Source organism: Rattus norvegicus, chromosome 10 (assembly GCF_021556685.1).
Source record: "Rattus norvegicus strain SHRSP/BbbUtx chromosome 10, alternate assembly SHRSP_T2T, whole genome shotgun sequence".
NCBI classification, from domain to species: Eukaryota; Metazoa; Chordata; class Mammalia; order Rodentia; family Muridae; genus Rattus; species Rattus norvegicus.
In genome coordinates this window covers 77903239-77919735 of record NC_141543.1, presented here as the reverse complement: position 1 = coordinate 77919735, position 16497 = coordinate 77903239, and the positions used below count along the sequence as shown (strand labels likewise).

At 39.9% G+C, this 16497-nt stretch overlaps 1 protein-coding gene across 14 annotated transcripts in view; it reads right to left on the bottom strand.

Moving 5' to 3' along the window:
* The window catches only part of Trim37 (tripartite motif-containing 37), a 132165-nt gene that overhangs the window by 58012 nt on the left and 57656 nt on the right, over positions 1-16497 (bottom strand). For all 14 annotated transcript variants that reach the window (XR_015630813.1, XR_015630816.1, XR_015630815.1 and 11 more), the window contains 5 exons: positions 16120-16234; positions 15351-15569; positions 13745-13881; positions 11368-11453; positions 2923-3117 (listed from right to left, as the gene is read on the bottom strand). Coding sequence is in view for 10 of the 14 variants with exons in the window: in NM_001108288.2 (NP_001101758.1) it covers positions 2923-3117; positions 11368-11453; positions 13745-13881; positions 15351-15569; positions 16120-16234 (752 nt within the window). In the remaining 4 variants the exon portion in view is untranslated. The remainder of the gene's footprint in view (positions 1-2922; positions 3118-11367; positions 11454-13744; positions 13882-15350; positions 15570-16119; positions 16235-16497) is intronic.

Sequence of the window (16497 nt, the reverse complement as noted above, 5' to 3'; positions counted from 1 at the left end):
ATTCATTTCCCAGAACTCCCTCTCCAATCTCTCTCTTTGCTGCCTAGCTGTAGACTCCTGATGAAACTTTCCCTCTTCCTAGGACCTCTTCCTTAGACTCTGCTCCCCACATACCTCTTGGGCTTAACCTACCTCAAAGTGATCACCATGCTGCTATCCCTTCACTTGTATTAATAACGCTTCTGATAAAATTCTTACCCAAAACCACAATCTGGCCAATACCCCCCTTAACTCCCAATCATGTGACCTTTCAGTTCCTAATTATCTATTGTTCCAACGATGCCAGAATGTTTTCTAAAGACCAAACTGGGTATCACTTTCTGCTCAGAACACTCACTTGGCATTGTAAAGCACTTAGTAAAGTACTGACATTGCACATAAGGCTCAAAACTTCCAGATTATATGCTCTCTAATGGTAGCTCTACCTTCCACTTCGATTACACACACGGCCCAATTTCTTGGAGTTAGTTAGGTGAGCCCCATCCAAAATACTCAAACCCAGAAAGTGTTGAGATGTTTTGAGAATCTGAAATATACTATTTAATGGTTGAGTATTCTTTTTTTTTTTTTTTGGTTCTTTTTTTTCGGAGCTGGGGACCGAACCCAGGGCCTTGCGCTTCCTAGGTAAGCGCTCTACCACTGAGCTAAATCCCCAGCCCCATGGTTGAGTATTCTTAATCTAAAAAGTAGGAAATGCTACAAACTCCAAACTGGATTGGGTACTATGAATCTTGATCTTTGTTCCACTGTTATTAAGAGACACCATGACCAAGGCTACTCTTAGAAAAGAAACATTTCACTGAGGGCTGGCTGACAGTTTCAGAGGTTCCTTTATCTTTATCATCATGGCAGGAAGCATGGAGACACCCAGACAGAAATGGTGCTGGAGAAGCAGCTGAGACATATATATATCCTGATATCCTGGTAGACAGACAGAGTCCAGGGTTGACTCCTTGTATAGTTGCACTTTCTCTTTCCTAAAAGACTCTTCATTTGGCTTATTTTTATAACACGTGTTGGCTCATATCCCTGGCTCTCTTCTTTGAAAAACAGTGTTGAAACACTTCCTTATTTTTATATCTTTAGTTTTAATTAAGCGCCAAACCCCCAGGAAAGTACCTCTAGTCCAGCTATCCAGCTGGCTCTCCACCTTGTTGACCTTCTCTCAAAGTCCCCTTTGATCACCTGTCCCATCCTTCTTGCTGGGCCCCTTAGTCATCTAGATTTAAAACTCAGGTTGCCCCAGGATGAACTTTACATAGAAAATTAAATATTCCAAAACAGCAATTATACTGTTCATACAGTCTATATCCTCTCCAATGATATCAAATACTTTCAAAAACTGGATTTTACCTATTTATTATATCTACTTGTAAATCAATTTGTAAAACTGTCTCTCTGTGGACAACATGAAGAACTCTAATAAAGTGGGAGATTAGGAGAGTTGAAAACCACTGGTTTAGCAAACCTTACAAGGAGTGTACTCGAACCACAAATGAAAAGCAGCTGTCCCAGAACCCAGCTGCAGATAATCCTTCAAGCCGAGGAGACTGGAGCTGGCACCTCCACTACCGCCCACTACAGTAGCTCAGGCTCTGTTTTCTACATAGAGGTTCTATGGGTTTTGTTCAGAAAATGAGTTCTGTTGCGTTGAGATATTATCAAAATCCTTGTCTACATATCTGACTAGATACAAAACTAATGTTCGGAAAGGCCAGAGAAAGGTCAATCTGTTTTATTATATAGCAAGAATGTTGTAGAAAGCATTCCAACAAAAATGGTGCTTCTCCAACTCCGGGAGTTGGGGAACAGGGATGAAACTAAGGGCCGTGCACACACACACTAGGCAAGTACACTGCTAGCGAGCTCTATCAGCAGTCCTTAAAACTTGCCTTTAAACTGTAGTTTTTTACGGTAAATCACTGTCTGTATAAAACAGCTCTAGCTCAGATTCAAAGAGCCTAGACTGATCTATACAAATCTCTGTCCTATTTCAATAATGCCTTATTTTTTTAAATAATTTGGCATAAAATACTGTGGAAAATTATATATAGTTTCGATGTTTCTTTGTATATGTGATAGAGACAGTCTTGCACTATGTATATTTTGGTTATTCTAGAACTCAATACATGACCAGGCTGGTCTTGAACTCACAAAGATTGGATTGTCTCTGCTTCCAACTGCTAGGATTAATAGCTAATGCCTTCATGCCCAGCTGTTGTTCTGTTTTTTGAAACAGGTCACACAATAGTCTAGATTGGACTTGAACTCCCTGCCGCCTAGGTTACAATCAAACCCAGAGCAATCCTCATGACTCAGTCTTAAGCCTGCTGAGATAACATTGTGTGACACCATGGCAATGGTATATACTTTTCATTTGATGAACATTTAAGTAAACTTTTATGTTCAAATTAGATGCACTTCCCCTTGAAAAGGAGGTCTGAAAACTGAATCCATTCACAAAGAGGCCAACTGTACTTCTCCATATAGGCCCAACTATCAATCAGACACAACGTAAAAGGCAATCATTTAGAACTTTCTTCTTTTGTTCTCTGAAGTGTAGGATCAAACACAGAGATGTGTGTGTGCTAGGAGATTACTATACTATACTATGAGCTACACACTCTAGCCCTGAAACCTTTTAAAAGACATTTAAAATTTGTTTTTGACATAACAGGGACAAAAGGACAAAAGGCTGTGGGTGCGGCTTGCCTAGCATGACAAGATCGTGAATTCAATCCACAGCACACGCACACACAGAGAGCGGGAGTAGATTGGTTAAAAAGTCATTCATGTGAAATGAATGAAAAGTCATTTACTACAGAAACATAATGGGTTTCAATTCTCAGTCGAGATACGCAGATAGAAATTCAACAGTTCTTCCAGAGAACCAAAGAGAAAAATGACAGATTATCATTTTACCTGTGGGTTGCAAAAGTGAAGCAGATGGACGAGGCTGTAAACCCCACAGATTTTCCATACTGCTCCGGTCCTTAAGATCCAGTAAATGTATTAGGATTAAAGGATCAATGTCTAATAAGCTACTGGTAGCTGCAGAGCATAAATGTGCTCTTCTTGACATTCTGCTACTGGCACCCACATAGCTGTGGCTACTGCCTGCAAAAGAAACAGAGAAAACACTGTATGCATTTGCACATATTAAAAAACAATTAACAGTTGAATAGCTGTCTGCAGATATGTCTTAGATCATTTTCATAATGAAAATCACAAAGACACCATACTGTCAACCGATGAACACTAGAATAATAACCGAGTATGAGCCTTGTTACTACCCAGAATTCCAGAGCAAGCACCAACTGCATCCAAAGCACCACACGACTATACATCAAAATGTATGTGCATCAAATACACAACTTGGGGCACGCCAGGGTCAAGGCAAGAAAAAGTTTTCAATCCCATGAGCAGAGTCAGAGTTTCCATGTCTCGATATGCTTAGCATTTAGTACTGCCAGTTTTAATACTGTTAACCAGATTGAGTGTAGTGACACCGCCTGTAACTCTAACACCTGAGAGGTTGAGAGTTGGAGGTTAAAGGATCAGAAACTTAAAGCCATCTTTGGCTACACAACATGCTAAAAACCAACCCAGACTATATAAAATAAAAAAATAAATATGAACTATTATGAACAATGTGCAATGGTAGCTTATTATGGTTTTAATTTGGCATTTCCTACAAAGACAAGACAAAAGGAAAACCAGGGTTTGAGAAATGTGTGGGTCTCTCATAAGTGTAGCAACACATGAGTCACAAAAGGAGAAATAACTGCAAAGAATTATATGGAGAAATAACCAAAGAACTCCAAAATACGATGAGAAACACTAATACTCTCTACAGCTAGGTGTGTGTTTCTTGTGTACAATGCCAGCTTTCAGGAGGCTGCAACACAAGACCTGCTGTGAGTTGAAGGCCAGTCTAGGCTACATGAGTTCCAGGCAGGCCAACGCTACAAAAGTGAGATCCTATAAATGCATAGAAAAGTAATAAAATATATCTATTCATTTCAGATGCCAGCCTGGTCTTTATTTTGAGCTCCAGGTCAATCAAGGCCACATAATGAAATATTGTCTCAAAAACAAAAGAACAAATGTTTTGAATAATTACCTTATCAAGGTCAAATTGCTTTAGAAGTGTAGTAGAGTCCTATGGGCTTTCCCATTCATTTGTTCGTTCATTCATTCATTCATTCATTTTAAAGATAGGTAGATAGGATCTATGTAGCCATAACTGTCTAGAGCTTATTTTAAGGATCTGAGTGTGTATGAGGGAAGGAGTGTGTGTGAACACACCATACTAGAGTTATAGAGATTAAGACACAACCTCAGGGACTAGTCCTTGCCTTCAACTTTGTTTGAAACAAGGTCTCTTATTTTACTAGATTGTTTTGTTTTGTTTGCTATGGAATTGGACTGGGCCTGGCCCAAAAATTTAGAAATGTTCCACACAATCCCACTTCAGCTTTTAATAACTGATTCATTTTCTCAATTTTTAGAAAATTCAGAATTATAGAAAAGGTATACAATGCTTCTATATATTTCACACTCATTTCTCTGTTAACATATTTCATTCCTATGATACATTTATCACAACTAATGAACCAATACTGAAATGTTAAGTTATTAACTAAATTCTATTCATAAGTTTCCCCCACATGCTCACATTTTTCTCTTCTAGAATTTAATAGAGAACACCTAGAGCTTAATCAAGAATATTAAATTAAGCCTCTCTGACTTGTGATTGTTGTCCATATTTGGATAATTTTGTCGGTTAAGGGCTTCTTTGATCTAAACACTACAGAGGTAGATGGTCATGTTCTTTACACTCAGAATACCTTATCACTGTTGATGCTAAATGCATCTAGCATAGGTGGTGCTGGCCAGGTTTCCCCAAGCACAGCCTTTACTTAAGAATGGGGAAGTATGGGCTGGAGAGATGGCTCAGTGGTTAAGAGCCCCGACTGCTCTTCCAGAGGTCCTGAGTTCAATTCCCAGCAACCACAAGGTGGCTCACAACCATCTGTAAAGAGATCTGATGCCCTCTTCTGGTGTGTCTGAAGACAGCTATAGTGTACTTATATATAATAAATAAATAAATCTTTAAAAAAAAAAAAAAGAATGGGGAAGTACACTAAACCTCTTTGAGGAAAGAGTCTGTTCCAAAATGACCTACGATTCTTACATGTAGTCATGGTCTAGCTAAGTATTCTGCCTGTCCACACTGAGTTATAAAGTACAGGAGTCTTTCTCATTATAGTTTCAGGAACTAGAAATACACCATCATATTCACTGATGTTTGTCAAAAAGACAAATTTTATCGAACTTTAACGATTTTACACTATTACACTCTCAACATCTAAGATGAGCATCTAAATTTATTATAATATTTAGAGCTATAGAAAATAAATGCAAAACATTAAAAAAAAACATGGACAACATTGAATCAATTCTTGGAATCAACAGTGAAACAGTACCCACTTCACATTATTACTAGATACTTTTTTATAAAAGGCTGCTGGGGACTAAACACAAGCGCCTCATACATGACGAGCAAGCTCTCGCAATAACATCTGAATGAGTCAATCAATTTCAATACCTAACCGTTTATATCTTAAGTTTATCTTTAGTGTGAGAGAAATGGGCAGACAGAAGGAGAACAACCCAGGCCTTACTTCAGTACACTCACTATCATTTTACACTAACACGGCCTCTACATTTTTTCTGTACTACTCAAAAACCTTGAAAATGGGCATTAAAATAGTTTTACAATTGATAGTTTTATTTTTAAAATGCTAAATGTTTCTTTATGATACTGTGTTATGTGCTAGGGAGATAAAAAGGAAGAACACAATTTTAGTTCCAAACTAGAAAAGTAGGTGGCCAAAATAAACTATCCCATGGTTAATATCCAGTCTAAGAAGTTACTCTGAAAGCAGGAAATAGACATAGTTTTGCTTTAAGGGCTTCTGAGAAAAAATAGAATGTAAGCTAAAATGAAAGAACAGCAGTTGACTGTACATACCTGAGATGAGAAAGGGGAACATTTGCAAAGGGAATGAGAAAAATGAAAGCACATTAAAGGGTCTAAAAGAAGTTTCTGTTGACTTCTTAGGAATGTAGAAGGTAAGCTGGACACATGGCTCAATGTTCAGAGCACTCATTGCTCTTTAAAAGGACAAGGTGGAAATGCAGGGACAGAGAGTGAAGCAGGGACTGAGGAAAAGGTCATCCAGAGACAGCCCCATCTGGGGATCCATCCCAGATGCAGCCACCAAACCCAGTCACTATTGCTGATGCCAAGAAGTACGTGCAGACAGCAGCCTGATATGGGTGTCTCCTGAGAGGCTCTGCCAGAGCCTTACTGATACAGAAGATGCCGGCGGCTAGCCATTAGACTCAGCATGGAGACCCCAGCTGAGGAGCTAGAGAAAGGACTGAAAGCTAAAGGGGTTTGTATCAACCAACCAAACCCCACAAAGCTCCCAGGGACTAAACCACCAACCAATGAGTACATATGGAGGGACCCAGGGCTCCAGCCGCATATGTAGCAGAGGATGGTACTGTCTGGCATCAGTAGGAGGAGAAGCCCTTGGTCCTGTGAAGGCTCGTTTCCCTAGTGTAGGGAAATGCCAAGGACTTGAGGTGGCGCCAAGTGGGTGGGTGGGAGTGGGAACATCAACACAGAAGCAGAGGGAGGTGGGAGGGGTGGGGAAGGAAATAACGTTTGAAATGTAAATACATAAAATATCCAATAAAAATGTTTTGGAAAAGAAAAAAAAATAAACAAGACATGGCAGCTTACTACTCTTAGCAGCTGCAGCTCCAGGGGATCAGATGCCCTCTTCTGGCCTCAGAGGTAAAAGAGTTCTCAGCCAGGCAGTGGTGGCACACACCTTTTGATCCCAGCTCTCAGGAGGCAGAGGCAGGGAGATTTCTATGTTTGAGATCAGCCTGGTCTACAAAGCAAGTTCCAAGAGAGCCAAAGCTATATAAAGAGCATGTCTCAAACACTATGTAATAGTTTTACATAATTAAAAAAAAGAAATTTATAAGAACCAGAAGGTAAAGAAACATGTGGCCCAGATTAAAAAATTTGGATTTGATTTTCTATCTGAAATCTACTTAAGAATTGTTAAATAGAAAGGCGCTATTGTAGGGAGGCAAAGTTTAGAACAGAGGCTGAAGGAACGTCCATTCAGAGCCTGCCCCACATGTGGCCCATACATATACAGCCACCAAACTAGATAAGATGGATGAAGCAAAGAAGTGCAGGCTGACAGGAACCGCATGTAGATCTCTCCTGAGAGACACAGCCAGAATACAGCAAATACATAGGCAAATGCCAGCAGCAAACCACTGAACTGAGAACGGGACCCCCGTTGAAGGAATCAGAGAAAAGACTGAAAGAGCTTGAAGGGGCTTGAGACCCCATATGAACAACAATGCCAACCAACCAGTTTCCATGGACTAAGCCACCACCCAAAGACTATAATAGACTGACCCTGGGCTCCAACCACATAGGTAGCAATGAATAGCCTAGTAAGGGCACCAGTGGAAGGGGAAGCCCTTGGTCCTGCCAAGGCTGGACACCCAGTGAACGGGATTCTTGGGGGGAGGGCGGTAATGGGGGTAAGATGGGGAGGGGAACACTCATATAGAAGGGGAGGGGGAGGGTTAGGAGGATGTTTGTCTGGAAACCGGGAAAGGCAATACCAATCAAAATGTAAATAAGAAATACCCAATTTAATAAAGATGGAGAACAAATAAATAAATAACAAAAAAGAAAGGCACTATTTTCAGATATTCATTAAAAGACAAAACAAACCAAAAAGTTTCATTCTCAGTGCATGCTGTGTGGGACAGCAGTAACAGCTACTGAACAGTTACAGGGAACTCTTATCAGGGTGCTGTCCAACAAGATGCCTAGCGAAGGAGCTTAGGCACTTCTTACAGGGTGGAACCAATTTAATTTGGTAACATACAAGTTTCAGGGGAAGGAAGTAAAGAACACACAGTGCTGGCAATAATCAAATATAAAGTAGTTATTCTGGTGGGGAGGTGATTAGTCATACTGAGTCTACATGAGCTCAAAATCTTGGAAAAGATACTAAGGCTAGAGATGGGACTGGAAAGGAAATATAAGTATGGATGGACAAAAGTGAGACAAAAGGTTTAGGCTGGACATGTAAATGGTAAAGACCCAAGTATGAAAAGAACATGTCAGTGTTCATATGGGCAACATGGGTTAACATCCATGTTTTGAATGTCCCTACAAGAATTTGTGTTGAAATCTGATTCTAGTCTAACAGTTACTGATGTGTTCGAAATTTTAAGAAATAACTAGGTCATTAGAGGTTTGACTTCATATAATAATGAATATCTTATCCCAGACTGAATTAGATCTCTCAAGAATGGCTGAATTATCATAAGATCAAACTGATACAAAGCAAGGTTACTCCTGTTATTTTGGCTTCTCTTGGAGGTGGCCACAGCAGTTACATGCACTCCACAAGACCCTCACCTGAAGCTGAACGGATGTGGGCACGTTCTTTGACCTCCAAACTGTGACCTAAATACACTTATATGTAGGTCTTCCAAAGTCAGATAATCCGCAACAACAAAAGATAAATAAATAAATAAATAAATAAATAAATAAATAAATAAGATATTGAGAATGGGATGGGGATATAATAATCCTTGAAACAATGAGAATGTGGAGGTGGCTGTAGAGCTAGAATATAGGCAAAAGTTGCAATATTTTGAAGGCGTAGACTAGAAAAGGCCTGGAGTGCTGTAAACAGCATTTCAAGCAATCTCGGTGAGACAAGGAGAGTGCCTGTCACTGCAATGCTAGTAAAAGGCTGGGCTAACCAACTGGCAAATGAAAAGCCAACAATGCGTTATTAGAAGGTGGTGATAAACTTCACTGATTGTGATTATGCCTACTGCTTTATGCAAGAAAAAAATGTTTTAAGAGTGATGATGGGTAAACACACAAAAGGATCTCTGAGTTTTAACTGCAAAGAGCAGGACTCAGAAGCAAAAGTATAACCTAAAATTGGAAGTTACAGTTAAGAAGAAAGTTGGCACATGCCTTTAATCCTAGCACCCAGGAAGCAGAGACAGGTAGATCTCTGTGAGTTCAAGACCAGCCTGTTCAACAAAGATAGTTCCAGAGCAGCCAGGACTATCTAAAGAAACTCTGTCTTAAAAAACAAAACAAAACAAAACAAACAAAAGCAAACAAGATGGAAGGAAAGTGTAAAGCCCGGGAAATCACACTCTGTCCTCCTAAAGAGTAAAACAGGCACTCAGGAGAGATTATATTAAAGGCAGAGAGAGCTATTCTTTGCTACAGATATCAAGTATCTAGATGATACTCATCAAGACAACGATTTCAAAGAATAGAGACTGCCTTGTTGATGTTCCCTGTAATGGCTTAAACGGACCTAGGTGTGTCATCCCAGAGTAAGAGCACGGGCACCTAAACACAACCTGAGAGTAATCACCTGAGCAGGATTCCTGAGAATTCTCAATGCCTGGCTTGTCCTGGCATATCCGTACACAGAGGATTTTATTGATGTCCGATGGGCTAGAAACCAGCTCAGCCCTAGAACACCTGCCTAACAAGATTTGAGGTCCTGAAATCAAGTCACAGCATACACACCCTACAAATAATAAAAGGCCTAATGTTTGCCCTGCTGGATTTGGATTTACTTTGGGTTGGTTACTCCTTTTAACATATTCTTCCAGTTTGGAATAGTTAAATTTGCCCTGTGCAGTCTCCTCATTGTGGATTAGCTACATGAGGTGGGAGGTTGTCTTGAGGTAGAGTTTCAGGACCACCAGACAAAAGAATTTTAAAAGATTTTCAGATGAGGAAGTTGTACTTGCCTCCAGGAGTCAAGTTTATTCAGTGAGTATCTGTCCTGTAAAGCAGGGTAGACATGACTTAGACTACACAGGAAGCATCATGGATGCTCTGGGTAGGTAGGGCAGGTGGACTGGCTAATGTGTGAATACAGTCAAAATGCCTAGGATTCTGGGAGGCGGGAGTTATTTCCCATCCCGTGCACAGCACTGTAGTCCTCTCAGCCTCAGGCCTGAAGGGCCTGCCTGGGTGTTCTACAAGAAAGCTGGGAGTTTGGGGACCTACAGGCAGAATGCTCTGTCTTGCATATTTGCCAACAAAATTCGTGTCAAAATTTAAACTCCATCATAAGTTTAAGCAACTGGAAATAAATTTTACTGTATTTGCAGGTGGGAACTTTGGCAGATAATTAAGATTAAATTAGGTCAGAAGGTGGGATCCTAATTTACTGGAAGCCTGGCTTTTATAAAAAGCAGAAGATGAACCTGAACTAAGAAGTTCTTTCTCACCAGCGCTTCTTTGAAATTATATGTAGTGTCCACCAATAAGAAGAAGCATACCAAGTGGAACTGCCTGGTTCCGGATTTCTTATTCTTTATAACTGTGAATCAAATAAAACCTTCACAAACCACCCAGGCTATTACTCAGTTTCAACAGAAAACTGAGTTAAGACAATGAGTAAGTTAAAAGTAATACAAAGTTAGCATTTAAAATCAAAAGGAAAAAGAAAAATAAGAGGCTCTTATTATAATGTAGCTCAGGTTGGCCTTGATTTCTTAATCCTCCTGCCTTTGTCTTCCAAGAGCCTAGGATTAAAGATACCAAAAGCCAGCATTTATATGTTCTAGCCAATTTTCACAAACAGATCTAAAGACCAAAAGAAAAGCTTCTAAAAATAAACTTTCTCTTTATTTGTTACACTGTGAAAAAAGGGTGAGCTGCTTTAATATACCTATGCCTATAAATTTTGTCACCAAAATTCATGTCAAAATTTAAACTCCGTCATGAGTTCTTTTTTTTTTTGGTTCTTTTTTTCGGAGCTGGGGACCGAACCCAGGGCCTTGCGCTTCCTAGGTAAGCGCTCTACCACTGAGCTAAATCCCCAGCCCCTCCGTCATGAGTTCTTAATCAGCTGGAAACATGGTGTGGTGGTCTATGTCTGTAATTCCACCTCTGGAAAGACCAAGGCCAGAGAATCAGGTTACAGTGAGATTCCAGGTCAAAAAAAAAAAAAATGCAACAAATAAATGAATAAATAAATAAATGAAGACGTTAAAATTTGTCTCAGAATTTTATAAATAATTATGGTACACAAAAAGTATGTCATAAAGAGTCTGGTACAGAGAAATACTTTGTAATGTAAGTTATTACTAGTCTTTTAAATATCATCAGTGATGTATTAATGCTACGTTCCACTAAAACACGGCAATCAGAAGATGATCACAGAGAAAGTCAGAGATTCACGAAGGCTGGCTCTGTACCTGGAGGCCCCGCCGCGGCTGCGTCTTCCATGAGCTCTCCCTCCTCCAGCTCCATGCTGTTATATTCTACATCATTCTCTCCAGACCTACAAACAGACAACATCTATCACATTTCGCTCATAATTCTCACAATGGACATACAATTAATCTGTCCTTGTGGGCCAGTAAGATGGTTCAGCAAGTAAAAGGCATTTGTCACCAGGTCTTATAACCTGAGTTCGCGCCTCAGGTGTCATCCGGGAGAGAGAGTGCTGTTCCCTGGGTTGTTCTCTGACTTTACCTGCAGTGTGTGTATGTGTGTATGAGCACTCTCAAACCACACTCCACATGAATTTTAAAAATTTAGAACATTGTATTTGTCACACTTCGATCAGTTTTGTGTTTCTAAATACAACTATGAGAAGACCTTAGTCAGTCATGAGAATGTACTTAATATTCAAATAAGTTTCAAATATCAAAGTAAGCTAACAATATTTAATATTTCATCAGAACACTGTACGGAAAAGTTATACATTTATAATGAGTTGTCCCTGGTGCTAGGCATAGGGCTCAGTACAGTACTTCCCTAGCACTTAGGAAGCCTAGGGTCTGAACTATGGCCACCTGGAAGCAGGGGAGTGGCATGGTACCCAGCTGAAATCCCAGCATTAAGGAGGCAGTGATGGGAAGACCAGAAATTCTCATCCTCAATTATACAGCGAGTGTGTGAGCAGCTTAGGCTCTGCGGAGACCATCTCAAAGATTAAAAAAGGAGGACCCACATTCTAATGATAGTTAATTAGGGGGAAAAAACAAAAACAAAATAATGACCTCTTCCCCCTAAAAAACCCCACACCTTATATTTTAATATTTAAGAAAAAACCTCCAAGTCAGGAGTGCTGGTACATGCCTGTATACCCAAAACACAAAGGTGGACTGGGGTTTCAAGGCCATCCTTAGCTACATAATGAGTTCCATAAAGTTACTTGAAACCTCGCCTTAGTGTCTCTGCCTACCTGCCTGTCCCACCCCCGTTTTTCACACACACACACACACACTTAATTACTGCATATAACTTGCTGGTTTCTATTTTATCCTTAAAAAGTCAACTCTGAACTACTCTAAATGAAACTACAAAGTACTATTTGAAACAGTAAGAAAGGGGCTGGAGAGATGGCTCAGTGGTTAAGAGCACTGGCTGTTCTTCCGGAGGTCCCGAGTTCAATTCCCAGCAACCACATGGTGGCTCACAACCATCTGTAATGAGGTCTGATGCCCTCTTCTGGTGTGTCCGAAGATAGCAACAGTGTACTCACATACATAAAATAAATGAATCTTTAAAAAGAAAAGAAATGAGCATAGGGCTCTTTTCTCTCAGCATCTAGTTAGCTCAGTTCCTAAAGCAGGAATAGGTTCAGATTCAGAGGTCTCTCCCTCCCTCCCACCCCAGGGAATAAGGCTATAAAACAATGCCAGCTAAACTTACAATAGACAGCCTAGTCTAATCAGCAAGGCCCAGATTTGGGCCAGTAATATAGCTCAGTGAGTAAAAATCATTTACTGTGCAGCCCTGAAAATCTGATTTGGGGCTGAGATGGCTCAGCAGTTAAGAGCACTGACTGCACTTTCAGAGGACCAGGGTTCAATTTCTAGCAACCACATGGCAGCTCACAATTGTCTGTAATTCCACTTCCAGGGGATCTGACACCCTCACACAGACAAATGTGCAGGAAAAACATGAAGCACATAAAGTATAAATTATAAAAATCCATATTCATCCCTGGAACCCACCGTGGAAGTAAAACGCCAACTCTCACAAGTTGAACTCTCACCTCTATATGCTATATTACACATACACACATTATTTTTTTTAATTTGTAAAAACATTTATGCTGGGCAGTGGTGGCACACACCTTTAATCCCAGCACTTAGGAAGCAGAGGCAGGCTGATCTCTTGAGTTCGAGGCCACCCTGGTCTGCAGTGAGTTCCAAGGACAGCCAGGAAAACCCTGTCTCCAAAACCTCAAAAAATAAAAAAAACGAATCTATGAAAGTATTTATCTTAAGGATAAAAGTGTTTTACCAGTATTTATGTCTGTGTACCACGTGTGTGTCTAGTGCCCACAGAGGCCAGAAGACAGCATCAGATTACAGACCGTTTTAAGTTGCCATGTAGATCCTGGGAATTGGAATAGCAGCCAGGATTCTAAATCATTGAGTGATCTCTCCTTGTTCAATAAACAAACAAACAAAAAAAACTCCTAACTTATCTTAGAAGGCCTAGTTTATATCTAGATTATATGTAAAAAACAAAGTGCTGACTATTTCCATACTTAACATAAACCAGTTACTACAGCTTCTAACAATTCCTACTTAGGAATGTTAACATGGGGCTCACATGGTCTCCTCATCGATATCGTTTTCTTCCGTGTTGCTTGTTGCTGTAGAACTAGCAGAAGAGCTGCTGCCGTCCAGGTGATTCACTTCATCTTCACCGACAAGATCCAGATCCAGATCTCCATCTGAGAGCTCATGCTACAACAAGAAGACAAGATTCCTTTCATTCCTTTTTTAGAATTCTGAGTCAAGAGTCTTATAATGTAGTCCAGGCTGGTCTTAATTTTCCTATCTCAGCCTCCTGAGAGCTAGAATGTTAAGCAAGCACCACCACACTTGGCTAAAACAAAATTTTTATTCCAAACGTTTCTACTCAGTTGGTTGCTCCATTTACGACACTAAGCAAGAGTTCTACTTTCTGAGCCTATGTTTACAACACTAAGTACTCTAGAGAAATGTCACACAACCTTACTGACTGCTACCACTATTGATTTACAGTTACTTATCAACCTGAGCTGGGTCCTCAATGCAACAAGGAATAATTCACATACTCCAAATTAGCTTCCAATAAGGTTCTCCTCACAAAATAACTTTACACCCAGGCATGGTGGTACAGAGCTGTACCTCAGCACTTGAGAACTGGAGAAAGCAGGAACCAGAAAGGTCATCCTTTGTCACATAGTGGTGTTTTTGTGCCCATAGCCAGCTTAGGCTACAAAAACACAAATCAATTTACCACTAAGTCACACCCTCTCCCACCCCCCTGCCCTTTTCATCCTCACAGCCCCTCTATCCACCTGCACAAAACAAATTTCAGCTGTCTTACCTACAAGTTCCACCATTTGTTTTACTCAAAAGGTTAAGCATTTGTCACCTGTGATCACTGACACTTGAGTGGGAGCTGGGTACCTCAGGCTTGCAGAGGCTAGCCTGGTCTACATATTGAATTCCAGGGCACCCAGGGCTCCAGTGTCTCAAAACACTGATTGATGACAGTAAATGCATTGATTAACTAAGGAAAGAAAACAGGGCTCAGACTAAAGTAGTTGTACCCTGATAGATTGAGTAAAATGAAACATAAAAGCCAAGCCTCCCATCTTAAAAGCAACTACAGAGATCTACTCAGGACTCCTGATCTTTCTTTTTTTTTTTTTCCCCCACGTGGAGAGGTTTAATGAGAGAAGAGTAGAAGAGTGGAAAGGCGCCGGCCATGGGCTCGTGGAGGTGGGGGATGTGGGCAAGACTAGAGAAGAACAAAGAGGGGATAAGAAGGGAGGAAGAAAGAGGACTCCTGATCTTAACTAAAAACAAACGAACAAAATCCACTTAGTGAATTCTTATTCCAGCTATTATTTGACTTGGCAAAAACTAACCAACTCATAGTCCTCTTATAAGCACAAATACAGTACCTACCAGCTACAATGAATGATTAAAAAAAAAAAATCCATAATTTTAAAATCGGCATTTTAAACAGTTTCTAGACTGTGTGTCACAGTTTCAGAGAATGGCCTTCTATAATTAACTAACTTTTATAACTTTGCAATGCAACATGCACACACCAATAATGAAAACAAGTGGACAAGATCTGTAGGTCAGTGTTTTCCCTACATTTTATGCTGGAACCCGTGATCCTACTGTACATATTTCCAATCTAAATCTATTATTACATGATAGTCTTCATTCTGAATCTTCTCCTCCTCATCTTCATCTTCCTTGGTCTCCCTTACAGAAGCTGAAGTAGGACCACCTTCCAGAAGCATGTCAGAGCATGACCCAGCTTTCTTAGCTCGTGTCTCGGGAGTATCATCATTTTGGGGGCTAAGATGATTATCTGGTGGTGACAGATCTCTGGATTTCTGAGTTCGGGACAGTTCAATAGTCAATCTCTTTTAAAATAAGAACAGTACAAATCAATATTAAGTGTAAGAGGTGTCACAGTAGCAAAGTAAACAATATTTACAGTTAAAAATTAGATATAAACTGGGCATAACAGCACATGTCACTAATCCCAGCACCCAGGAGGCAGAAGCTGATGATCTCCAGCCTGGTCTTCATTGTACAAGAGGGGGTGGGGGGACACAACATAAAACCAATTCAAGTTCTGCATTAAGAATTAATGTTTACCTCAAACCAGAGTGGTACAGAACATTACAATTTTGCACAATAATAATATTATATATCTACAGTATCCTAGCGCAAGCCTCTGAAAGGAAGTTACTACAACTAAGGAATAGTATTGTTGATTTTAATTAAATCAAGCCGATGTAGCTAAATGTGACTACACTATTGAGTAGTGCAGAATCTAGAGGTTCAAAGGGTAAAGGACAGTCAAATTTTTACCACAATATTAAATGGATAGCCAAAATCGAATTCAAACAGCAGCAAGCCAAAAGAATGGTAGGCTATACTAAACAAGAATGGATGTAATTGCTTTACCTCTTTAAGATTGTTTATTTGTTGAATATAACCTGTCTGTGCAGCTTCCAATTGAGTAATGTACCAGTGCTGATCCCGGCATTTTTGAAAAAATGTTGGTGAGCGCACCTGAAACCTTAATGAACAATTACACATGAAGAATGATACAAAAGGTAAATCTGTGCATTATATAAATTCTACAGTTCCCATTTGATTAAGAACCACTTCAGCCAAGGCTACACAGAGAAACTGTCTCAAAAACCAAACAAATAAACAAAAAAAGAACCACTTCAAATGAATTCTGAATTTTTGTTACCCATCATTCACACATGTATCCAATGCTAATGACATGTGGCTCTAAGTGTCAGCTGTCTAAACTAAAACTATACGTTTTTTCTT